The following is a 26,190-nucleotide window of genomic DNA, read 5'->3' as shown; positions in this document are numbered from 1 at the left end:
TGACACAGTTTTTGCTGGTTTCAGGACTCTACGCACTTTACCACTGCTAATCAGTGCTAAACTGCATATGCTCTCTCCCTTAAACATGGTAACATTGGTTCATCCCATCCCCAATTGGAATATTTGATTTACTTATAAGTACCTAGTAAAGTGCACACTACATGTGCCCAGGGCTTACAAATTAAATTCTACTAGTGGGCCTGCAGCACTGATTGTGTCACCCACATAAGTAGCCCCTTAACTATGTCACAGGCCTGCCACAGCAAGGCCTGTGTGCACACTTTCACTTCCACTTCGACTGGGAATTTAAAAGTACTTGCCAAGCCTTAAACTCCCCTTTTGCTACATAAAAGTCACTCCTAAGGTAGGCCCTAAGCAACCCATAGGGCAGGGTTCTGTGTAGGAAAACGGCAAGATATGTACATATATGTTTTATATGTCCTGGTAGTGAAAAACTCCTAAATTCGTTTTTCATTACTGTGAGGCCTGCTTCTTTCATAGATTAGCGTTAGGACTGCCCGAGTGGTAGATTCTGATCTGAAAGGGGTAAACAGATCATGTTTAGTATGGCCAGGATGGTAATAGCAAATCCTGCTGATTGGTGAGGTTGGATTTTATATTATTATTTTAGAAATGCCACCTTTAGAAAGCGAACATTTCTCTGCACTTGAAACCATCTGTGACTTTCAACCTGTCTCCATCTTACAGCCTGTCTCCAATCAACATCTGGTCTGTGCTGGTTGACAGCTCCCTTGTGCATTTCACCCAGACTACCACAAACACAGGACATAAAGTCAAATCTTCATTCATCAGCATACTGAATGGATCTTCCTGGGCTGGAAGGGTGGAGGGCCTGACACTTAAATTTCAAAGGCCAGTGGCCTGCCCTCACTCAGTGGACTGCTAAACCCCCTACTGGGACCCTGGCAGACAGAACTAAACTGAAAGCTCTCTTTTGAAGTCTCCCCCACTTCAAATTCATTTTTTAGTATATAAACTGGGTCTCTGATCCCACCAAACCAGACACTTCTTTACCCCCACCTTCACCCTGTCAGAGGAGCTGCCTGGACTGCTTTGTTGAGAAGGACTGCTGCCCTGCTGTTGCCCTGCTGGCCTTTGACTTTGCTGAGAAGGACTCTGCCTTCCCCAAAAGTGTTCTCCAAGGGCTTGGATTAAGTTTGCCTCCTGTTTTCTGAACTCTCAGGACCAAAAAGACTTCACCTCTTGAGGAAACTCCTTGTGCGTGGAAATTAAACGCACTGCCTGCCAAAATCAACGCAAAGCCTGCATTGCGACTGCGAAATCGCCGCACAGCTGACCGGAACAATGCAGCCTTGACTTCCTGACTGGAAATTCGATGCAGCGCCCGCCTGGCGACGGAAAACTCGACGCAGCACCGGTGCCTTCTACCAGCACATTGAGGATTTTCCCTGCATCGACCCTGGGCGTCAAAACATCCCTGCACCATAGTGAGGAACCAAGACTCCATGCCGAACAACGATGCAAATCCCTTGCAGCACAGGAAAAAACGACGCATCGTTGTGCCGCGTCTGAAAATTCAACACAACACCCTATTTTTCCACGCATCTCCTCTGCGGTCTCCGTGCGTCGTTATTTTTTACGCATATCAGGTACTGTGTGTAACAAAGAGACAACTGTTTATTTCTAAGGATTAAGACTCTTTTAAACCTTTTTAAAAGCGATATTTCAACTAGTGCTTATTGGGTCTTTGTTGTTTTGACCTTATTTTATTCAGATAAATATTGTCTATTTTTCTAAGCCTGTGTGGTGTATTTTTGTGGTGTTTTCACTGTTACTGTATGATTTATTGCAGAAATACTTTACACATTACCTTCTAAGTTAAGCCTGACTGCTCAGTGCCAAGCTACCAGAGGGTGAGCACAGGAATAAGTTGGATTGAGTGTGACATTCCCTGACTAGGATTGTGGTCCCTACTTGGACAAGGGTGTATACCTCTGCCAACTAGAGACCCCATTTCTAACACTCTATATTTTTATTGGCCTGTGGCATGTTGTCGATCTGCGTTGTGGTGACTAAGGGCCAGATGTAGCAAGATATGCCTCTTTGCGACTCGGAAATTGCGAGTCGGTGCGACTCGCAATTTCCGAGTCGCAAAAGCATATGCACAATGGTGTCTCAGACACCTTCTGCGAATCGCAAGGGGGTCACAAAGACCCACCACATTAATATTAATGAGGTGGGTCGCAATTTGCGACCCCCTTGCGATTCCCTGCACTCACAGGGATGGTGGCCTGCTGGAGACAGCAGACCTCCATGTCTGTGACTGCTTTTTCAATAAAGCAGTTTTTTTGTTTTTTTTGTATTGCAGCCGGTTTTCCTTATAGGAAAACTAGTTGCAATACAAAATAAAAAATGAAACCATTTGGTTTCGTTTTTTGAGAGTAGGCAGTGGTCCATTGGACCACTGCCTGCTCTGAAAAAACATTTTGTGCGACATTGACAAAGGGGAAGGGGTCCCGTGGGGACCGCTTCCCTTTTGCAAACGAGTTAGCACCCACTTCACGTGGGAGCTAACTGCGAATTGCTTTGCGACCGCTTTCGCGGTCACAAAGCAATTCTGCATCGCGGTGCGAGTCGCAAATAGGAAGGGAACACCCCTTCCTATTTGCGAGTCGCATTCCCATTTTGCGAGTCGGTACCGACTCGCAGAATGGGAATGTGCACCGCGATGCCCATTTTGCATGGCGCAAACTGCAAAAATCCCAGTTTGCGCCATGCAAAACGGTTTGTACATCTGGCCTCTAATGTTTTGTTGCCATTTGTGATGCAGTTATGCATTCTGGTTCTTATAAAACTGGACCAAACCAGTAGTACATTTTTATCATGGTGCTATCTTACTGCTAAAGGTTGTGGACACGTTTATGTTGAGCAAAATTTACTTCTGCGTATCTTAGCTTATTTTATGTGTCTTTGTGAAATTCTTTACATTGAGCTTTTACTGCATGAAAATTCCTTGATTTCCTGTAAAGTTAAAATGTTCCCTTGGAAGTGTTTCTGATGTATGAAGATACTGACCGTGGTGAAGTAAAGAACAAAAGAGTTGTGAAGGAATGGGGGACATTGTTTGTCCAGCCTACAATGTGTTTCCCTCTGATAACCAGGTTTAATGGCACACCGCACAGAAGGATGTTCCCATACATCTCCACATAGGCCTGGGTAGAACGTGCGAAGTTTCACTCTGCAGAGTTGCATAAAAACTCTGTGACATTCCGCGAGCGGGTGGAATCAGGCACATTGCACTGATTTTTAGCGCCAGAAGCTCTTCTGCACTGTAAAAATCAGCACAGATAGCACCACGTGGTGCGCCAAAGGGCGCTGCTTTTTTCTGACGCTTGAGTAGATTTTCTTCTTGAATGCCTGCTTTCTCAGCATGAACGCAACGCCCACCTTGAGAAATCTCGCCGGAAAGCGTTCTAGTGCCTGAAAATTGAGCTAGGAGATGCAAATTCTCACACTTGCCAACTTAACTTTGGCGAGCCGCGCACAAGGAAAAAATCCGCCACACAGCAGTTGCCCGAGGTTTCCTGGAACTTAGCGCGGAGTGGGCAAAACTCCACGCACTCTGCCAGCAGAGTGGAATTTTTCACCCACCCCTAATAACTACTCGCTACTTTGGGTAGCTTTCTGCATAGTTCCACTTTCATTATGCCAGTGTATTGTACACGTGCATCTTTGACCTCGTTCAGCAGCCAGAAACAGAAGCTTGTAAGAAACATCCCAGGGTGCCTTTGGAGTGTGATGACTGTATCCGGTGTTTCACCTACAAAAGCTTCTGCCTACCCAAGCATAAAGATGTTTCCATTGGTACTCTAAATGCGAGCAGTTATCCAAAACAATGGCAGCTGAGACGGCTGCTGATCTCTGTCCTGACCCCCAAGCTCTCCACACTAAAGATCCTGTGTCTCGCCTAGAGACACCTTATCACCAAGACATCTGCTTCCTCTGTGTTCAGATCTTTCATTTGGTACTCCTCGGATCTTCAGGCCAGCTCTTCTCCAAATGCTGCTGCATCTCTCTCCTGACCCCTAAGCTGTGCAACTGTGCCCCACTGACACCTGAACCCAAACCATTCTCCTCACTTCTGAGCTCTCTGCTTGCCTCATCACACTGACACGGCAACTTCCCAAAAGCAACGCAGTTGTAATGGAAAAGAGTCCAGGAGTGAGCCTGAGGATGTTTCATCTCTTCTACAGATTGTAGTTGAAACGAGTACCATTACAGGAACTCATCGTGTTCAAGTCTGTTTATATTACTGTAATTATATCATCTTCCTGTGACCTCTTGTATCCAGACAAGTGCCCCACACTGATGGAACCTCCTTTATGCCGTTCAGTCGCCTTACTGTCAATCATCTCTTTCCAGAGTGGATACCACCCAGGCAGAGGAGATCTGAACATTCTCAGATTCACACTTTGTGGGCAATTTTTGCGAAATGCAGCTCTTTACCTTTGATGTTTTATCACGACACTTAATATGGGCCCTTCCATAAAACTGTTTGAATTTCGAACAGGATTCATACGTTTTAACATGAGTGTTTTCTTTAAAAAATAAATATATGTATATATATATATATATATATCACAATAGTGGGGCATTTGAAGAGTGTTTGAGTTCCAACATGAATTCACACTCAGCTTCAGTTTTTAGGGTCGAGCCTGCGTTGCATGCGCTCGCGCATGCGTATCGCAGCGAGACGCTTTAGTGTTTAGAAAAGGGCTCGGAGCCCTGTCGACGTCACGTCCGTGTTTTTCATTGGTTCGTGGGCTTGCCTATTAAAATCTGCTTACTTTCATTAGTCTAAGGCATGCATACGTCATGCCTTTTCCGGTGGCTAGCCCTCCTCGAGCGCATCGACCAAGTACAGAAAACATGCAAGGCTCGCTGTTTTCTGTCCGGCTCGTGGACTACTTTTTCTCTAATTTACTAGCGCGATTTCGCTTGGCAGAAGTCGAGCGCTTTACATAGTTAATTGCACTTTTTGGGTTACGTGCATAAATGCACTTTTGCCGATAGGTGAAAAGTCGGGTTATGAGTTTACAACGCTATCAGCTCTAACATGAGCAAACACGAGACCTATTGCATTGCAAATGCTTGTTTAACTTCTAACCGTCTAGTCATAGGTTCTATCACAGGACACATAATAAGACTTGGGCTTTAGCTGGGCTTGAACATAACTTGTTTTGGACACAGGGCAGGCATTCAGGCGTTGTGGACAGTGAGACCCAAATGGTGGCAATGCCATTTATAACTTTCTAGTTGTGAGTAATGCCACACTTCTTCCATTTCTAAGCGCTGTAAATAACAGATGTCACTGGTATCTAATTAACCATACTCAATTTACCGACCTGGGAAGGATGGGAGGGTGAAGGGGCCTCCCCGGGATTTGAACTCTTGACCAGCCAGCGTTCAAAACACTGAACCGTGGAAACAGGCTGATCTAGCTCTGGCTGTGGTGGGCTCTGGTGTTACAAATCATTCTAATGCTTAGTTCGGTTAAAAAAACATAAAAAGCCTGGATTTGGTTTCAACTGAACTAAGTCGTATATGGAAGATAGTAGCTGGCTTGGCTCGTTTTTTACTTACAACTGCGGTTGAATATTAGTGAGATGGGGCCATCGAAACCCCTTTGCTCCGTAGACCACCAGGCTTTAGATTTATAAATTGTAGCGTTGCATGTAAGATTAATAAAAAGTATTCAGAAGAACTAGATAAGTATGTGGTTTTAGGCTGAGGTGCCTACATTTCACTGTATTGTGATAGGACATCGCAAGGCTCCACAGCCTGTCAGACCGGCTGTTGCCTAGTCGCGGTGCAATGCACTTTACATTCTCCAAATGTTCCTCCCTCGGGTTAGGTCTCTTCTCTAGAGCAGTGGTTCCCAACCTCTTGGTTTCTGTGGACCCCCACTTTAACATTAATGGAACCCAGGGACCCCCACGGAATCATCATGGGAATCCGGGGACCCCCGTCTGAGTTATTACTGGAAGCTGGGGACCTAATTTGTCAATATTTGTTAATATTTTTTAATTTTCTAGGCTCTCGCGGACCCCCTGAGAAGGTTTCGCGGACCCCCAGGGGTCCCCGGACCACAGGTTGGGAACCACTGCTCTAGAGAGATCTTCAGCCGGGAATGTACTGAAAGGATTTTGGAAGAATTAAGAAAAAAACAGATCGATCTCGACATGTATTGCTTCGGGGGGGTCCTTATTTGAAGAGAAAGAATAATTAAGGACTCAAATATTGATCCCAAACATCGGTTTTAATGATGAGTCCTTTAAAAATTCATCTGGTGCCTCGAGGCGGTGTTTGGGATTCAGGCGCTGAGATTCTTTCCCGGCCGTGAACGGAGTGAGGATAGCAGGTTAGGATTGGTCGAGGCCTGTTCATCGCGAGTCGAGTGTGTCAGACACGGCCGGGGTAAGTCGGGGTAAAACCCGGGCCTGCTCCAGCCTTGCGAGGATCTGTCAGCGAAGATGGGTGCAGCTGGCGCTATCAAATGATACCCCCCAAATCAACCTTGAATGACCTTGAATCCGACCCCACGACAACCCCCCATCCGACTCGTGTAAGGAACCCCCAGACCAAAAAAACACGTTAAAACTCCACACTTGTCAGTGTAAGGAGAGAGACCCTTTATTATGTCTTCAGTCAAAGGGAGCTCGTCCAGAAGTGTCAACCGTCCGGGTTAATAACGCGTTCTCTTTGAACGTACCGATGTAAAGGGGGGCTCGGGGGTGGGGGGGGCGCACGGTAAAGGGAAACTAGGAACAGAAAAGCAAGCGAAAATGAGGAGACGCGATATGCAATTGTAAATCACCAGAAATGCATAACGTGTCGACATGGAAAGTAGTGTCTGGTGTAGGAAAACCCCAGAGCTAGTAATATATTGGAAGGGGTGGGGGCCGCTGTGGTCATTATACGAGCACCCCCGGAGCGCGGGCCCCTTCTCTCACTCTTCATTAGTGGCCTTGTCGGTATCTCCCCTTCGCCCTCTCTGGGGCACCTGCAGCTTCTTAATAACCTCCGTCACATCCCCCAAGGCGTCATCACCCCAGCCGCAGTCTAAGTGCATCCCATTCGCATTACTGGGTTATCCCTTGCATGTGCTCTCCATGTGCCCTGTATGATGTAGGGCGACTTGTGCGCGTCAGTCGAGGGACGCCCGTGGGCACCTCTGCATTAAGAACGACTCATGCGTGTTGGATATTGCATTAAGCTCCGACTAGATCCTATCCCTATAGGGAGACGTGTGTTATCGTGCGTTCCTTGGACATCTTGTATCCTGTCCTTTGGAGTTAGCAAATTAGTGCATTCTGGGAGTGGTATGCTAAACTCAGCGCAGGTGACCCAGTTTGACTGATTCACCTGAGAACAGTGATTTGCAGAAGAAACTACTCGAATCCTCTTGAGGTGGAGCCACCTTTTAATGTCTATTAGCAAATAATGATGGGGTCCCTTGTTCTCCTTTCTTAGCAGATAGTATTTTGTACTAGACTGGCCCGCAGTAAATATGAAGCCAATGTTGCTCACAGAGTACGAGGGTCATGTGTGCTATGCAGTCAGTCTTTTATCGAGACATTGGATATGACCCCACAGAATGTGATTAGTATAGCCTTGACTTGAGAAGACTGAAGCTTGAGTCCTCTCAATAGAGGTTTAGGTCCTTTTGTATGCAGAGGCTTGGATCCACTTTACATTTGGGTCCTGTTTATACAGAGTCTTGGGTTCTAATAATATAGAGGACTTGGGCTCTATATTTTGGTCTCCTTCGTACAGAGACATGGGTTCTCTTCGCACAGAGGCTTGGGTTCTCTTCGCACAGAGGCTTGGGTTCTCTTCGCACAGAGGCTTGGGTTCTCTTCGCACAGGGGCTTGGGTTCTCTTCGCACAGGGGCTTGGGTTCTCTTCGCACAGGGGCTTGGGTTCTCTTGGGTTCTCTTCGCACAGAGGCTTGGGTTCTCTTCGCACAGAGGCTTGGGTTCTCTTCGCACAGAGGCTTGGGTTCTCTTCGCACAGAGGCTTTGCTTGGGTTCTCTTCGCACAGAGGCTTTGCTTGGGTTCTCTTCGCACAGAGGCTTGGCTTGGGTTCTCTTCGCACAGAGGCTTGGGTTCTCTTCGCACAGAGGCTTGGGTTCTCTTCGCACAGGGGCTTGGGTTCTCTTGGGTTCTCTTCGCACAGGGGCTTGGGTTCTCTTCACACAGAGGCTTGGCTTGGATCCTCTTCACATAGAGGCTTGGGGGTCCTTCATTTGGAGGCTTGGGGCCCTCTTCATTTAGAGGCTCGGGCCCCTCTTCATTTAGAGGCTCGGGCCCCTCTTTATTTAGAGGTTCGGGGCCCTCTTTATTTAGAGGTTCGGGGCCTCTTCATTTAGAGGTTCGGGGCCCTCTTTATTTAGAGGTTCGGGGCCCTCTTTATTTAGAGGTTCGGGCCCTCTTTATTTAGAGGTTCGGGGCCCTTTTTATTTAGAGGTTCGGGCCCTCTTTATTTAGAGGTTCGGGGCCCTCTTTATTTAGAGGTTCGGGGCCCTCCTCATATAGAGTGCCAACAAGGCTTAAGATCACTGCTGCATATCCTGCCTAGTCTCTGTAGTTTGGTTAGTTCCTTATGTCTACTACCGATGTGCGGGCTTTATAAAATAGGACCTATGGCTATAACTTGCCTACTAAATTCTTCGCCTGATCCAGAAAGAAGCTCCGGCAAAGCTAGAGGCTCCTGTGTAATACACGCGCTGAGTGGATCTTACTTATGGAATCCCGTGCTCTGGGGATTCCTTAAAGAAATGTCATGATGAGGGGCTATTGGAACGTGTACTTATGTTTAGTGATAGTTGAATTGGTGTTGGCAGCAGAGGAGCTCCTGCATGTCCATCCTCCGCTGTGGTGTAGCTCTTTGTATTAATAAACTTCAATCAACTAACATGTGTGACTCTTGCGTGGTCACTACAAAACTAATGGCGACGAGGATGGGATACGAACCCACGCTGTGTATAGCACAATGGATTAGCTATTGAAATTGAAAGCATTTTCGTTTCACCGATTTCTGTTACAGAGATTGATGATAGGCCTATTGAGGCAGCGGGTGCCATAAAAGCAGGAAATTCTGTCAGTCATCCACCTTTAATAAGAAAGTGGGAGGTTCTAAGGTTATAAGGGATGAGAATTTGCCTGCAGTGAATGTTAACTCTTGTTTCAGGAGTGGAAATCCTCCACATGTGAAGGGGAGTAAATGTCCTGCTGCAAATGTCAAATGTAATTTCTGTAAAAGGGTTGGTCATTTTGCTAAGATTTGCTTTAAACAGAACAACAAGAAGCCGATTGCTTGTGTGGTTAATTCAGATCCAGAGTTTGATGCAGATCTGGATGGTAAGCAACATCCACTCAGCACATGCATAGTAAGCATTCCGTCCATTCATCCAGGCAATGACAGCTGATTTACAAGTCCGAATTTGCAGTTGCGCTTCATTGTTCTAGCAAAGCTGGGCAGGTGCAAACATGTGAATTATTGATTTTTTGTTAATATTTACATATTCTGAAGTTTAAAGTGGTAGGGCAACATTTCCAGGGCAGTACCAAATCCTTGTATCAAATAGGGCAAAGTGATACATCATAAAGTGGTGTTTTAGCCAGTGGTTAATGTGCAAAAAAAGCACAATTGGTGCATGGCCCATAGTTTTTCCCAGGAGCCTGCTTCTGAATGTCAGGACCGCCTACTTTAGAATGCACCTCTTGCCCCCTTCTTTCACCCCCGTCACTCAGCCGATCATCCTTCAGAGTTGGGTAAAAACTGAGGTGGGTAGCGATTTTCAGTTCAGTTTGTGGTGCGTGTGCATCATGGTCATTATTGCTGTATATTTTAACATTCTTAATCACCAATTAAAGCTGAGGCTCAGAGACTTGGGAAAGGAGAGATCTGAAGATACATGACCAGGATGCTGATTGCTTCCAGGAAGATGCAAAACATAATACATATCACATGAAGTACTTCTACATTATAGAAGAATGTGCTGGCGAACGACCAGTTGCACTGGAGGGAGCTCTTCAAATGTACAAGAGGGAGGTAGGCACTAAGCCTGAAAATAAAGCTTGTGTCTTGGATATTTACAGATCAGAGATTAATGGTTTCTGGCCAAATGTGCAGATACAATGATTGTTAACTAAAAGGTTTCCCCAGTTTTAGGAGCAAACAAACTCCACGAGTGAGGGGGTGAGTGGAAGGTGCAATGCTGGACAGTCAGTGTGGATGGAAGTAGTGCTGTGCGTGCATTCGGGCATTATATTGGCTCCTCCCGAAGGGAGAATATACCAGTTAATTGTGCTGAAAATAACATAGATGCAAAGAATATTTTTCATCGTTACCGAAGCGAAATAATATGCGGAGACATCCTGCCGCTGAGGGCGGTAGTGACTTTGTGAAATGTAAACGAGTGCTGCGTCCATCACACATGCTCACAGGGCCAGCTACTCTTGTAGGTTTATCTTAGGTTTGGAGTCAATTTTACGAATCGTTTGCTGTTCCGAAAGGCCTTCAGTAGTAGTCAATAGAAAGCTTTGACTGTTATAGTTTTCCCATGAATTCTTTAGAATTTTTTTGTGAATACAATTTTCACATTAGCAACTACAGTTGGGTATATTTACTCATGCACAGACCTTCGAGAAAATGCACCCGTTAACTTTTTTACCGTTTTAATTCCTTGCCTTACAGCCCCATTACTTTTAGAAATGATGACCAGGGTTCTCTGGACTTTCCCACTGTGGAAACCTATTTATGCCAGCCTTGGAGAGTAGTAAATATAGCTTTGCAGGTTTTGACTGGGCCTTGGAAATAGTTGTAAATAACTATAAACCCACGGGGAAATCCCAGCCTTAGCATACCCTTTCTCTGGCTCATGCTAGAAGGTTGCAGGACTGCAAAAATGATGTTGTGTTTCTTTTAGGTATGGCCTTCAAGTCTCCAGACTACTGTTTTACCAGAACAATCATACATAATATAGTTACATAGAGGGGGGTTTAGTTAGCAGCTTCAACAATTGTCCTGTTAAACTGTCATTCATGTTGTGCTTCTGCCCACCATGGCATACAACATGGGATCAATATGTATATATGTGTATATATATATATATATATATATATATCTCAAGAAACAAACTCGTGCCCTAAGGTAACTATAACACGCGCCCCCACCATGCACAGTTTTGTCATCTCTAATTTTATTGTAAAACTTGCATTATATGCTGGATGATGCAGGGCTTTAAAAATCTACTCGACCACTTGCTATAGCGACTAATTGTTTATGAGGTCAAGCTATTTTTACAACCTACTCACTCCTTCTGGGTAGTGGACAAAGAACAGGTGTTCCGTTCAGACAGAAACTGTATTAGCAATTAAGATGCATTTGAATCTTATTCTTGTCACATTTGCTCCATGTTGAGAGACAGAGGTCAAAAGTCAGTTTGGCTTCTTGTAATGCAAATACTTTTCCTTGTGACTGCAGAGTTCCAGGATTTTGTAAGGTGAACTGTCTGACCTGTGTGAAATGAAAGGCTGTGGGTATCTGGTCTTTTCTAACACACAATATTTGATATAACTAAGTTAACTTAACAATCATTTCAAAATATATTTCAGTAGCTGTAAAGGACCATTTTTTGTACTTGTGTGATGAAAAAAATATTTTAATAGGATGAAAAAAAGTCAGAACACTTTACTTGGTGATGTGCAAATGATAAATATTGTTTCTAAAACCTAATTTTCACAGATTATTGTTAATACACTATATAGTTTTATCTGCAAAGCTGCAAATTAGAGGGAATGTTTTTGTACATTTCTTGGAAACTTACTGTCTGTGAATGTTCAAGCTACTCGGCTTGTAGGTCTAGTAACATTTTTGTGATTTTTCGAGGCCTGGGTGATGTCATAGAAGATGTCATTCATGGTGTGATATGTGGAATAAGTAGCAGGGCGAGGGTGCGATTTATAGTTGCTGGAGGGCACGATTTATAGTTTCTTGAGATAATAAATATAACTGGTGAATATCTATGGTTTTGTGCTTATAAATTCTGAACTTATCTAGACTGTCCCTGTAACCTTCGTGTTTTTTGTGAATTTCTAAGATTTTTTTTAAATTCTGTTTCCTAAGAATAAGGTCCCTGTAACTTTTGACTTTTTTCGATATATTTTTTTTTTCCATTTTTTTTTTAATGTTAAATAATTTTTAATTATTTTACGTCAATTCAACCCCCGCTGCCCATGGTCTTCGGTCGTGCATGGTGGGGGTTGGCTGCAGGGGTTGGCCTGTGGCCAGGCCCTGCGCCTTCCCCCCATAGACACCCACCCCTGTTCCACGCTAGGTATTCGGCTGTGCATGGTGGGGGCTGGCCTTTGGACTGCACTCTGCCTTTGCCACAGGCACCCGGCCTTGGCCTTGGCCGGTGCGCAGATGTGGATTGGCTGCAGGCACCCACTCCTGTGCCTCACATGGCCTTTGGCAGGGCTCAGTGGGGGGCAGAGGCCAGGCCTTGTGGCCACCACCCCATATTCAGGCAATCTAGGATGGGGGCTCGCAGCTCCCCTTCCCAGGCCACTTATGGCCCCGGGGACCACATCCCCCAGGCTCGCTCAGTTACTAAGAGATCTCACCACCAAAGCTCCCACCAATCGAAAGCAAGCATTTATGTCCCATGGGTGGGCACCTCAGGACACAGGGAGCCGGCACTGGGGTGTGGTGGTCCCCTGGGCCATTAATGGCTCCAGGAGGGTGGCTGCATGGCCCAACTTCATTCAAATTGCACGGGCTGCCTTGGGGGCCTTGAGAGGTCCAGGCAGCTCTCATCCCTTTGTAAACACAGTCCCTGCCCCAGTCCTTTGAGCTGTAAACGGCCTGGGGAAGGGGGCCACACAGCCTCCTGCTCCCATAATTTAATTTGGCTTGGCCCCCAGAGAGGTGGCATTCCCTGGGCTGAAATCGGGTTTTGGGGGGAAGGGGAAACAGTGTACGCTCTGTCCCCAATATACTTATTGTTCTTTGCCCCTGGGATCTCGCCCACCCAGGAACCGAAGTTTAAACAAGTGCGGGAGACCACGCTTTTAAAAAAAACTATATGGCCAAGATTTGCGGATCCTCCGTGATTTTAATGGCAAAAATAAAAAAAAGAATTTCGGGCCCAAGCAGGGTCCCTGTGGGACCCAGCCACCAGGCCTTAAAGGGTCAGGGAATTCCTATCCTGCCTCTTTTTCTCTCTCTTTCTCTCTGCTGAGTTCGAGTCCCAAAATGGCTGCCAACACTTCCCGTTGAAGTGTTATTAGCTAATCAGATCTCAGCATGGTATCTGTTGGATCCCCAAAGGATCCGCATCTCTTGATATCTATATTTCGTTTCCTTCATTATTTCTGAAACTACTGAATGGATTTACACTAAGGGCTTCATTACGACCCTGACGGTCTAAAGACTGCCAATGCCGTGGTGGCGGTTGGACCACCGTCAATGTAGCGGTCCGACAGCACCATTACGACCATTGCAGTTGCGCCACGGTTGAACCGCCAGGACTGCCACTTCTCCTCCGCTAGAGGAGCTGGCGGTGCTGGCGGTCCTAATCCGCCAGGGCAGTGCTGCAAACAGCGCTGCCCCGGGGATTACAAATCCCTTGTCCAGTGGCGATTACATATTCTTTGTCTACCGGCGATTACATTGCGGAAACACCGCCGTGTAAATGCTGGCGGAGACGGGGTGCAGGGGTCCCCATGGGGGCCCCTGCACTTGACATGGGCTGTGCAGGGGCCCTTATCGCCAGCCCCATTGCGCTGTTCACTGTCTGCTTTGCAAACAGCGTGCGAGTGCTGGTGCACACTACGTACTGCAGCATTGCTGCTGGCTCAATTATGAGCATGCATCAATGTTGTGGGCTGTTTCCCGCTGCGTCAGCGGGTGGAAACTCAGTTTCCACCTGTTGACCTTTTCTGCCCGCTGACCCAGCAGGAAGGAGACCGCACTGGTGGTAACCTGACGGCATACTTTGGCAGATGGCCTTGTCCTTCACCCGAAGTCATAATTAGGACCTAAATTTCCCCCCCCAAAAAAGCATGCTTTCTGGACCATGATCTGTCTTTATGCCAAATGTGATGTAATTCTGTCCAGCGGTTCAGACTGTAGTCTTGTCTAAAATCTGTATGGGAAATTGCACGGAGAAAACCGTTTTGGGCCCCCCCTTCCCTTTTTAATTGGCTCAAGCTTGATGAAGCACCCCGAAACTTTCAACACAGCTGCTGAAGTGAGTGGCAAACTACTTTTGAAAAATTTGTGAGGATTTCTGAAACTGCGACAGTTATTGGCAAAGCAAAGAATGCTTTTCTGCTGGATACTTGGTCCTAATTATAACTACTTACTGACAACCACCATAAGGTAATGTAAAAAAAAAAAAAAAATAGATGTATAAAACCATGACACAGCGCCAATGGTTGTTAGAGTTTTTCTTTTTAACATTCAGGGTGACATTGTAATATTGTCAGTTCCAGCAATTAGGGATGTTATAGTTGGACAGTAACATGATTCTGAGAGGCTTTGCAGACAATGATGCTAAAACCACAAGTGTGTATCCCGGCATTCACACTAGGCCACATTCTGTGATCCTTGGCCAATAACTGTGCATACAGAAGGTCTGGAAGCGAAGTAATAATGAACGCAACAAAAGGTTGGTTTTCAAATCGCTCTGGCTTCCGTCATGTTCAGCACACACGAGTTTTGCAAATGATGCTCCTTTTATGGCCACGAGGAGGAAGAAAGGCTGGAATCCTTGGAAGGCTGAAATCCTTGTATTAATTCAGCCTGACAAACACAGCGACATTTGTCTCTAAGAGCGTCAGTTGTTATCTTGTCACAGCAAGTACCGCTGGGCAAGTTACACATGGCAGAGCCAGTGACAATAACGCCAAACAGCCCCCCTTTCGCCAGCCCATGCAGCCCTTCCTCCCCTCCAAGGGAAGAGCCTCTTAGCAGGAGGCAGGGGGACGCGCTCTTCGCGGTGTCCACGTAACAGGTGACGCACGACACGTACTGCCACGTTCCTTTCAATAACAAAGGTGCCGGGCTTTCAGTATGCTCACCCAGTGCAGGAATTTAAAAAAAAATACTCTAGGAAACGTAAATTGGGAGTCAAGGTGTGGAGTCACGAGGAGCAGGGCTTGAAAAGCAGAGTCTGGGGGGTCAATTCATACATTTAAAAGAAAAAATGCTGCAAAAAATAATAATATGTAAACTAGGACAAATGTGACAGCAAATCTATTCTAGCAGGCCCAGGGGGTCACGAAGAGACTGCGTTTTAAAATACCTTAAAGCGTTAAGACACTTGCTGTAGAGTTCTATGTGTGCCAGGCAATAGCGTTATTGTAACTTGAGTGGTCAGTGCAGTTCTGGGAGAGTTCTGTGTTTTGTCCGGTCACAGTCTTGACTTACAAAGTAAAATAGTGGGTCTGCGTGCCTGCTGCAAAGTGCATTGTGTAACATGTAGATCACAGATTTGTGTTTTATGTAGATTGGTAAGTGGGCTGCTGCCTTTGCCATAATTTTTTAGTTCCAGTTCAAAAGTTGCAATCCTTCTAACTTAGCATAATGATTGCATCGAGGAGCTGCAAGCAAACTAAGTCATAGGCTTAGATCCTTCTTTTTTGTTGTTGTCCTGAATCTGTTGTCATTTTAAGATTGCAAAGGAGGACTCCTGAGAACTGGTAAAGTTTTTTTTTTTTTAGTGAGAGAACCCCCCCAGTCGCTGTGCTGTATTTCATATCCTGACTTTGTGTTTCTCCCAACCCTTCATGCTTAACTAATGTCTACGAGTGTGGACCATAGGCGACTCTTACACCTTATAACTCTCATTGTCTTAAGTAACATATCTTGAACATTGATTTAGTCAGTTGTATTATTTATTGTATCTCAGTGTGTGGTGTAAAGTGTTTTTCCAGTTTACATGGGGATGATTAAAAAAAACGAAATGTATTGGTAGGTGCCATTTAAATCATTATCAAATCTTGCATTCTTACACTGCATTGCACATCTCTTACATGGGGGTGGGTTTGAACCTGCCTCCAAGTCTTATGTTCTCTAAAGTACTTGTGATACGCTATGTGCCTTTGTTTCCTCTCAGTCAGGGCCAGACTGGGAACCCAAAGCAGCCCTGGCAAATTTTGTTAGACCAGTCCCCATACGGTGCGTGGCATGCGAGCGCAGCAAGCAAGACTCACCACTACAGGACGGGTGGGGGGTCCCCCCAATTTTTTGGGGGAATAATGGCAAAAATGGTGCATTCTACTACACATTTTTCATTATATATTTAATTCTATTAGCTTTTAAAGTATAGTATTTGGTTACCTTAAAGTTGCACCAGGGTCCGATTGTTGGGGCTCTTCAGTGATTCCCTCATTATCACCCTCTAACAGTGCCCCTCATCTCTCCACAGCCCCCGTCTCTCATGTTTTTCATTTATATTTCAGCACCTCTCATACCAGTGTAGGGTGTCAGGACACTTTACATCACACACACATACAGAGGCAATTAATCATATGTGCGTAAATCAGTGTTTAGAAAATGTTACTTAAGACAAAAGGGTATACCAGGTGTAGGATTTGCAAGTCATCCATAAAGGCAGGCATTTGTTGACAAGTGTTTGGGCTAGAGAAGCACAAACTCGGGATTCAAAATCTAACACAGTAGTTGGGGTTGGATTTACTAATAAGAATGTATTTCTATATATACCAGTTTTAGCAACAGTAGAACAATGAAAGACTGGGTGGGGGCATAGCTATCAAACCAGTGCCATGCAGTTTGCATGATGCTCTTTGATGGCAGTTCATAGCTCACTGTGCTTCATTACGACTGTAAGCAAGTTACAAAAGGATCCCTGTGGCAAAAGCAGAAATCCACTGAGCTATACACATTGAATACAGTTCTGTGATGTGAATTGTACATGTTCTTTGCAGCAGGCATATTATGAGCTACTTTAGTCTAATCAAAAGAGCCAATCTCCAATCTTTGTTCAGCAGAGGGATATCAATCACTAGGGATATTAACCATGGCACTTATATTGTTGTCTGAAAACTGCTGGACATAGGGCGAGCTCTGCAGCTGGATTGAGAAGTGAGTGGTTGTGCTTGCCAGGCTTGCCGATTTTGTTACTGGAGGTCATATTCCTGCCCTGCGACAAAACCTGCCTCCTCACCCCTCCAGCCTCCCGAGGAAACGCCCGACGCCCTCTGTGGCCAGTCCAGCCTTGCTTTCGTTGCATTTGCATCTAAGGCTCCAGGTGGCTCCGAGCGCACATACTCGAACAAAAGAAGGGCTGGTGACCCTTTAATTCAGTCCCTTGTTTTGGTCTCGCATGGAAGTGAAAAACACAAAGCCCCCTCCCACCTTGAAGTTGTTGCTCCGAATGGAAAGCTACTGAATCATGTTCACAGGTATGCACAGATACCTTAATAAGCTGTTGCAGTTTAGTGAAAGGAAAAAAGTAATATTTCTATGTTTTTACTTTATCCTGCCAAACATGTCTCTTTCTTCTATGTCAGTCTGCCAATAGAATTCTTTCCTGTGTGTCTAATAAATAGATGCTTAATTGGTGTTCCCAAATGTTGATGGAGGTTCTGGCAGGAGATGCATTTTAAGAACTCTATGAAGAGTAGAACTTTTGCATAAAATCGTGGTTGCTGCTGTTAATAGTGCCATTCCTTGCCCTCGCCACCATTCCCCCCCCTCCCCCCCCCCCCCCCCCGCCGCCTCGTGTGCTCCTACCCCCTGCAGCTGCAGGTCTGTGCCCTCCTCCCGTGCTAGAAGGCGCCTGCTGCACTCCTCGGTGCTAGAAGGTCTGTGCCCTCACCCGGTGCTAGGAGGTGGCATCAGACGCCAGCTCTGCCCTCACCCCTGCTGGGGGGCATCAGACGGCAGCTCTGCCCTCCCTTGTGCTAGGAGGTGGCATCAGGCGGCAGCTCTGCCCTCACCCGTGCTGGGGGGCATCAGACGGCAGCTCTGCCCTCCCTTGTGCTAGGAGGTGGCATCAGGCGGCAGCTCTGTCCTCACCCGTGCTGGGGGGCATCAGACGGCAGCTCTGTCCTCCCCCGTGCTAGATGGTGGCATCAGGCGGCAGCTCTGCCTTCACCCGTGCTGGGGGGCATCCGACGGCAGCTCTGTCCTCCCCCGTGCTAGATGGTGACAGTTGTGCTCTCTGGTGCTAAGAGGTGTCAGTGGCTGCAGTTCTCTGTCCTTCTCTGGTGCGAGGTACTGGCAGCTGGCAGAATCGCAGGTCTGTGCCCTCCCCTGATGCTAGGAGGTAGGTGGCAGCAGTCAGCAGCTGCAAGTCTGGGCTGTCCTCCTCCGGTGCCAGGTGACGGCAGGTGCAGCTGTGGGTCTGTGCCATCCTCCTCCAGTGCTAGGAGGTGGTATGTTCAGGTCGGTGCCCTCCGGTGCTAGGAGGTGGCGCTGGTAACAGACACAGGTCTGTGCCATCCTCCTCCAATGCTAGGAGGTGGTAGCTTGAGGTATGTGCCCTTCTGCGTTGCTAGGAGGTGGCATTGGAAAGAGGCACCGATGCAGGTCTGTGCCATCCTCCTCTGGTGCTTGGTGGGCAGGTGCCAGCAGGTGCAGCTGTGGGTCTGTGCTATCCTCTTCGGTTCCAGGAGGTGGTAGCTGCAGGTCGGTGCCCCCCGGTGCTAGTAGGTGTCACTTGCAGCAGACACAGCTGCAGGTCTGTGCCATCCTCCTCCGATGCCAGGAGGTAGGTGGCAGCAGGTGCAGCTCTGTGCCCTTCTCCTCCGGTGCTACGAGGTGGTAGCTTCAGGTCGGTGCCCTCCGGTGCTAGAAGGTGGCACTGGCAGCAGGCACAGCTGCAGATCTGTGCCACCCTCCTCCAGCGCCAGGAGGTAGGTGGCAGCGGCCCTCGATGCTGTCTAGGAAGGCCGGGTGCTCTGCCCCTTTAAGGGGCGGGCTGGGGCTGCGCCCGCTCCTGGCCTCCCGCTCTGCCCGCGCTGGGCTCCCGGCAGCAGTGAGCCGCTGATCACAAAGGCTGCGGGTGCAGGGGCGAGGAGAGGGAGCCGGCTGGACACCGAGCCCTGGCAGGGAACGCGGCGGGTGGGCTCCGGCTGCAGCGAGCTCAGTGCCTGATCCACGTGCCCCCCCCGTGCATAGGCAGCAGCCGGCGCCCCCCGACCCCTTGGACACACCCGATCCTGAGGGGGGTCAGTTTACTGCACGGATCCCTCACTTTGCCAACCGGTTCTTCGCCGCCCACCTCTTGCCGCTTCTGCCCTCCACGGTGGATCCCGTCCGTCGGGAAGTGGCAAGCTGTCCGTCTTTTCTCATTGGCCAGGGAGTGAGCATGCCGCCCGCATCCATGCCAGGGCCCCGTGGGTTCCCTGTAACCCCTGCCAGGGGACCGCGGGACGCCTCTGCACAGTGCTCCCTGGTGGGGTTTTGAACTTGAGATCGGTTCATTGAATTAAGACTCCTGGGTGCCGGTGTCGGTGGGACGTGGACATCTCCGCCATGAGAGGAAGTGTCTACTCAAGGTGGAACATACTGGACGTGTCCACTCTTCAAGAGTTTAAAGCAAGGTCGTTTACTTATATTTTGGGGTTGTTTTGCCCCAACTGGTCAACTTTTGCTCACATCAGGCAACTTTGATAGACTGTAAGCGCACTGGAGCGCACAGAACCAGCTGTGGGATTCCGAAAGTACTGATGGTCGCAGCTGCAGTTTTCCTGGGCTAGGGGGCCACATCAGACAAACGCCCAGTCCTAGGTGCTCATGGGGAACTAACCAGGAATAGTTCCCGTAGGCGGACTTGTCACCTTCTGACAAATGGGAGAAGAAATAAATGTATTGTGACATGCTCAAAACTGCGCACGTGTTTTGGAGAGCCTTTCAAGGCGCCTAGAAGCAGCCACACCATCGCACTGAGTGTCAATGCCACAGGAGTCCACTGCCTTCCCTAAAAGGATCGGACAACTGCCTCCTTGATGCAAAGTGACAGTGAAGTTAGGAATCTCCTTTCAATGATATGGTTCGGAATTTAGCCACATTATTTGGAAAGCGATCCTCAGTTGCACAACATACCACATACTAGGATTTATTTGTGAGTTTATAGTTTACTGAAATTGATAGATCGAAGGCTCCTTGTTTTTTATACCTTCTGGGTGCACACAAGGTCACCTTACAAGGATTTCAAACCAAAGATCGCAAGCAAATTTGCCTTACTAATATCAAGAGTGTGGATGGCTTTTGGTAAAAAGGTGCCGATTGTGCGCACCCTGACTAATGTGAGCTAGACACTGGTGCCACATTTAACTGCACTTGTGGTAGTGAGAGCTGCCACCCAGGGTCAAGGAGTGTCTGCTATTTTTGGAAGCCGGAGAGGCTTGACGATGGAGGAGATTCCCTTCTGCAGTTTGCTATCCTGATGTGAGGCAGGCAGTGCAGGAGTGGTGGATACCTGCAGGAATTACTAACACCCCTTGGCCTCGGCACGTACACAGTTCAGTTTTCTCACAAAATGGACGATTCCAGCATTTTGAGACGACGGGGGCTGCAGGTAAGTGAAATGCAATAAAATAAATGTCCACTGTAACAATGAGTATTACAAATAGTCGGAGGTTAAAAAAACGCTATAGAAATTATATTTTGTATTTAGTCCGATTTATTTTACCATTAAGCAAAATTCGTTTGGCTCGATAAGGTAAGTGAAACGCACCTGCTTCAGAAAGCCTCTCAGTGACCCATGAGTTAGGCATTAGCTGGACCGCTTAGCCTTAAGCGCTTGCTCGCTTGCGTTGCGCTTACGAACAACTACTCCTCTGTGAAAGTTTGACTCTAGGCCAATATCTGACAATGACTTGTTTCAGGCCAGTAACAATTCAAGCTCAGTTAGCATTCTTCCCCCTGTGAAGCCGGGGTTAGAGCAAGGAGATAAAATGTTTACTTGGTGAGTGTGGGCTTTGTGTGCAGCCTGCTACCAGTGAAACAGCACAGCAGTAGCTGCCTCTAAAGCTTACTTGGATCTCTGAACATTAATGGCATCCGGTGTGCCTCTATGATAGTGCTGTGCAACACACCAGTGCCCTAGAATAACCCTCTCACCCACACCAGTGTGATTCGGGATAGGGAACTCCACTGTATGAATCACAACTGCAGACTGGTGACTGCACAAAGTGCCAAGAGGCCAAGAAATGGGTGAACGTTGCACTGTATAAATAACCAGTACATACTAAGGGTTGTGTCCTCTGCCTTTTGAGCATCAAGAAGTAGGTGGCAATAAAAAAAAAAAGGCCCAGACTCTCTTGTTGTCAGGAAGTCTTCAGCTCAGTACCTGTGCCAGTGAAATGGCTGAGTGCCTTCTGCATAGGCATGTACATGACCAGCTGACCAAGGGCTTCAATGTCAGATAGGCATTCTTACTGAAGCAGTCGAGTTCATTGGACCACGATCTATCTGCTCCCTGTATGTCGGTTACTCTGCGCCTAAGCCCTACAAAAACCACAACCTTTCCAGCTTTTCACACTCCACCCAGTGATCTTTTCAGCTTTTAACACTACACCCAGTGTCTTGCATTCCTCCCTTCTGACATTGTCCCCACAAGTTCGCAGCATCTGACTATATATCTGTCTCTGCCACTCTTTCTGTTGCTCTATATCACTTTCTTGTTTGCTGTCTATTCTGTACATCTCTTGTTTTTCTGACTCTTACTCAGTCTTTCTGTCTCTCTTCATCCTTCTACATATGTCTCAGTCTCTATTACTTGTCCCAGTACCACACTTGGTTGTGGTCTAGTCTACACTACATTTACCTGAACATGTGCATGGCCATTAAAAAGTAGTTGGATACCTACCTAGAGTTGACTGGGGATACCTTATTTATGTATGTGCATGCACCACTGCAGCTCTTGCTACATACATGAGTTAAAAAGTGACCAGTGTGTATAGTTGTATCGTTCTGTTACTGACCTTAAATGAAAATGAACCTAAGGATCAAATCTCCATCCGTTTGAATAGCTGAATCTGTTGTTCCCTGAGGAACTGTGCCACAGGAAAAAACGCTTTAGCTTCCTTGGGAGCATGAAAAGCCACTGGCCAAGTGTGCAAGGAGGTTGGAGACCCTCCCTTCCTCCCTACCTTTCATATGTCTAGTTGCTTTGCACTTGTGGGTGACAATGGTGGTAGGCACAGCGAGCTCTGGGAGAATGCTTGTGTTGCATAGAACTTAAAAGTTTTTTTATTCCTCCACATTAATTTGTCTAATATAGCAGTAGGATTCTAGAGGGTCGCATGGGTATTGTATGGAGGAGTTTCTTTCACCTCATGGTGGTCTCCTTTAAATTAGAAAAACAGCAAATGTCTAGTTCTCCAGGGGGCCTTTGGAGAACCATAACTGAATGTGCTGAGCTCTGTATTGGACGCTGCACTGAGTTTTGTAAAGTCAGGCTGTAGTAGTGCAAGCAATGGCCCTCTCTTCGCTGTCCCTCCTTTCCACCCTGTATAAACTCCCCACTCCCAATACGTCTGTGATGATAGTCCCTGTAGGGGAGTCATCATGGTAGAATGAATGAATGAAAGAGCGCAACTCTCACTCTGAAATGAACACCCTGGGGATATACCAGCAGTTAGTCCAGTTATTGACCAAGAAGAGCCCTAACTCAGATCATTAGAGTAGCAAACTGCATCAGATAAACCAAATGTCCAGGTTTTCAGCTGTTTTATGAACCTGTCCTTAGGTTTGATCGTTCTAAGGTATGTGGGCATGCAATGCAATGCCTTGGCTCCTAGGACCTGGAGTGACTTACCCCCTTTAGTTTTAAGTTTGAATGTAGGAACCTTGATAAGATTAGCCTTTAATGACCTCAGTGGGCACACAGGGACATACTGGGAGATTCTCATAGATAAGTATTCGGGTCCCAAGGCTCTGTAGGCTCTAAATACAAGGATGATCTTAAATATAACTCTTTTATGAACTGGTGGCCAGTGTAACATTCTCAGTGCTCCAGATACTGAAGCCCGGCAAGGAAGTTTTAAGACCAGTCTGGCAGCAGCATTCTTGACTAAATGAAGCTTTTGGATAATAGCCTTAGATGATCTGGCATACAAGCTGTTACAGTAGTCCAGCCTTGATGTTATTAAAGCCATGACAACCGTTTTCCTGGCTGTAAGAGGGAGTAAATCAAAAAACATTTAAGGGTTTTCATAAGCCCAGAACAAGTACCAGCTACAGTGATTGCTTGAGAAAGAAAAGAAAGGCCTGCATCAAATTTAACTTCTAAGTTTCTGGCTACCTGAACTGGTGGGGGAGGAGATGGGTGGAATTAGAGGTAGGCCACCACAGAGTAGGGTCAAAAGTAGAGAAACCATTTACCAGATATGATTCAGAATATATTCTCAATATACTGTCTCTCGGGAGTGCCTAGTACTGGTCCTGTGTGATACTTCATTACCAAGAGGTTGATAAGCTCTTCTCAAATTCTCCCAGATTGACAATTACCAAATTACAAAAGGGTTCCTGATGAATCCTGTATAGTGGTTGATTCCGATGTTGACAAGCACAATGTTAGGACCACCAGGTCCTAAGATGACCGTAACTGTTGCCATTGATTGGCCCTGCCCTAGCTATCTTTAATCCAAGTCTCTGAGGTAGATCAAACTGCATCAGGTTCCTTCAAATGTCCACCTTTATCTGCTCAATAGGAGCCGGGCATAAGAAAGAATGTAGCAGGGTGTTAAAGTTAGTGATACCCTAAGGTTTCCTAATGGGGGATTCTAGAGCTCCACAATCTTTTTCCAGTACAATGGCCTCCCAAACCCACCATGGCTTTGGTACTGTGACAGTCCCGGTACCACCTTTAGTGTAAAGTGGAGTGCCACCACTGTCCCTATACCAGATGCCGCAACTCCATGGCTAGAATAGAGCGCTAGACTAATGAAAAGAAAGCATTGCAGCTCTTTGAGCTTTACTTCTTATCCCAGATCTCACCCACTACCTTTTTCATTCACCCACATGGCTACATCCTGCTCTTCTTGCATCACTTTTGCTGTTGGATTCAGAAGGTGGCCCCTCTTGAATGTCCTGCTGATCCCCACGGCTTTTCTGGCTCTATAATGACACATCTAGGTTTCTGAAACCCAGAGTTCAGAGCTCAGGAATACACGTGCCTCAGTGTTCTCTTCCCACAGCTTCCAAAGTAGCTGCAACTGTTCAAGCTTTTCCTTTAGTGGCCAGGAAACTATTACTGCTCACGTTTGTGTTTGAAGGATGGCCTAGGTGGCCTAAAAATATGAATCTCTGTGATTGACCTGTGACATGAAATACATGCACTGTAACACAAGCCTGACTCCACTCATGATCTTCTCTGCTTTGGGGTGGGTGGAATAACTTCATGCGCCCCATTCTGGCAGCTGAGACTCAGAGGTGTCTACCATCTAATTCTGTAAATGTTTCCATGGTTCAAGCAACTTTTATCATCAGAAAGGTGAAGCAACGCAGCAGAATAGCACACATTCCTAGAACAATTCTAAAACACCAACCACATTTCCATCCTCATGGCAGCATAACACAGTATTGTTTTTTGCTCTAAAGCCAACCCGTAGTTCTAGCTATCCTTTATCTGAAAATGTACTGGTTCAGAGGACTGAAAGAATGAAAGGTAATGGTAAGTGTATAGCACTAACATAGACAGGCACAATCTACTCTCCATTGGGCATCTTACCGCCATGTCTGAACTACAACCCCTAGGAGAGTCCCCACACTGTGAATAGGAATATATCACCACACCAGCCCCTGTGTTATAGATGTTACAGGGGCTACTGTGGTGAGCATGGTCTGTCTCTGCCTTACTCTATTCCAGGGCCCCAGACTTACTCTCCATCAGACCCGCCATTGCATGCTCTGCTACCATGATGCTGTAGTCTTAGTGAAAGAGTCATTTTGAAGAATGATTTGGGGCTTTTGCAGGACATGTTCGCAACCTGTGAGCATCAGGACATCTTCTTGCAAGGACTCATCAGATATAGGGCCTTTGTGACTATAACAGGGAGGTGGGCCTAAAGATCTGAAGAATTTCCTCTTTTGAGGTACTTTATTATTGACAGCGATTACTCTTTATCAGCAGATACACCAACTCTTGGTACCCCCACTCTACCATAAACGGGATATCACCATATGGCAGAGAAAAGCATAGCCCAATTAGCCGTGTAAACATTCTCTCCCGCAGCACCTTCCCCAGTCATCCCCAAGCCCCAAAACGGGTTGTCAACTTTCAAGATGCTGGTCTTACTTTGAATCTCCAACCTCTGTCCCTTTCTACCTCCACCCAGTTCCAGGCTAGCCCGGCACACTTTGGTGAGCCCCATCTGGGAGAGGTTCCATTTGGGGCTATGCTGCTGGCTCTGTGGCCCTCATGCTTCAGGACCACACGGGGAAAGGATTTAAGGGCTCATCATATGGGTCGTCTTTTGTGTGGACAGAACCACTGTGACTAACACCATCCCCCCTCATCTTAGCTCCTCTGATTCGGGACCATCATGACTATTCGGAAGAGATAGCAACTTGAAATGGTAATAGCTTTTGTGAACGCTGGCTAGCTCCACCACCCTGCCAATGTTTTTGAGTTCATTTCAAGGGACAGCTTGTCTATGGGAGTGAGATGGGGCTAGCTTAGGAGACTTCTTCCAAGTAGAACACCCAAGAAAGTTAGTTGGCATCTGAATTTGTGGCAAGAAGGGAAGATGAAGGCAGCTTTAAGAAGGGTTGAAACTAGAAAGTGCTGTCTCTGTTAAGTAAGCCAGACTGACGTGGTCTGGGACGACGCTGTGGAAGCAGATAGGATTGAAGAAATAATACCAACACTGAGATGTTCAAGAAAAAGACCTCAGCCTCTTTGATAGATACACAGTTTTGGTCCTCTCTCAAATCTTAATACGGTGTAATGGATTTTTTTTAACACCCACTCTCTCAACCTTACACTTGTTAAAAACTGGTTATTTTAGGCCTATAATGCACCTGCATCAAAACCTCAGCTCTTCAAGCGTGTACTCCTTTTGAAGCAGCAAGATTGGCGCGGTCCTGGGTGCATCAGCGGTTCATTTCCAAATTTTCTAAGATCAAATGTGGGATTGTGTGGGCAGAAATTACCGCAT

At 46.7% G+C, this 26,190-nt stretch overlaps 1 protein-coding gene across 4 annotated transcripts in view; it reads left to right on the top strand.

Moving 5' to 3' along the window:
• MAST2 (microtubule associated serine/threonine kinase 2) overlaps positions 1-26,190 on the top strand; it is a 1,054,635-nt gene that overhangs the window by 415,123 nt on the left and 613,322 nt on the right. Inside the window, exon 1 of one of the 4 annotated variants that reach the window (XM_069232770.1) lies at positions 19,058-20,603. The exons of 2 other annotated variants lie outside the window; for them this stretch is intronic. In XM_069232770.1, the coding sequence (XP_069088871.1) occupies positions 20,565-20,603 (39 nt within the window). In that variant the 5' untranslated portion in view covers positions 19,058-20,564. Of the gene's footprint in view, positions 1-19,057; positions 20,604-26,190 lie in introns of those variants that run through there. One more of the 4 variants, XM_069232768.1, reaches the window with a different exon arrangement.

This window comes from Pleurodeles waltl, chromosome 4_2 (genome assembly GCF_031143425.1).
Source record: "Pleurodeles waltl isolate 20211129_DDA chromosome 4_2, aPleWal1.hap1.20221129, whole genome shotgun sequence".
NCBI classification, from domain to species: domain Eukaryota; kingdom Metazoa; phylum Chordata; class Amphibia; order Caudata; family Salamandridae; genus Pleurodeles; species Pleurodeles waltl.
This window is presented reverse-complemented; position numbering and strand designations above follow the sequence as displayed.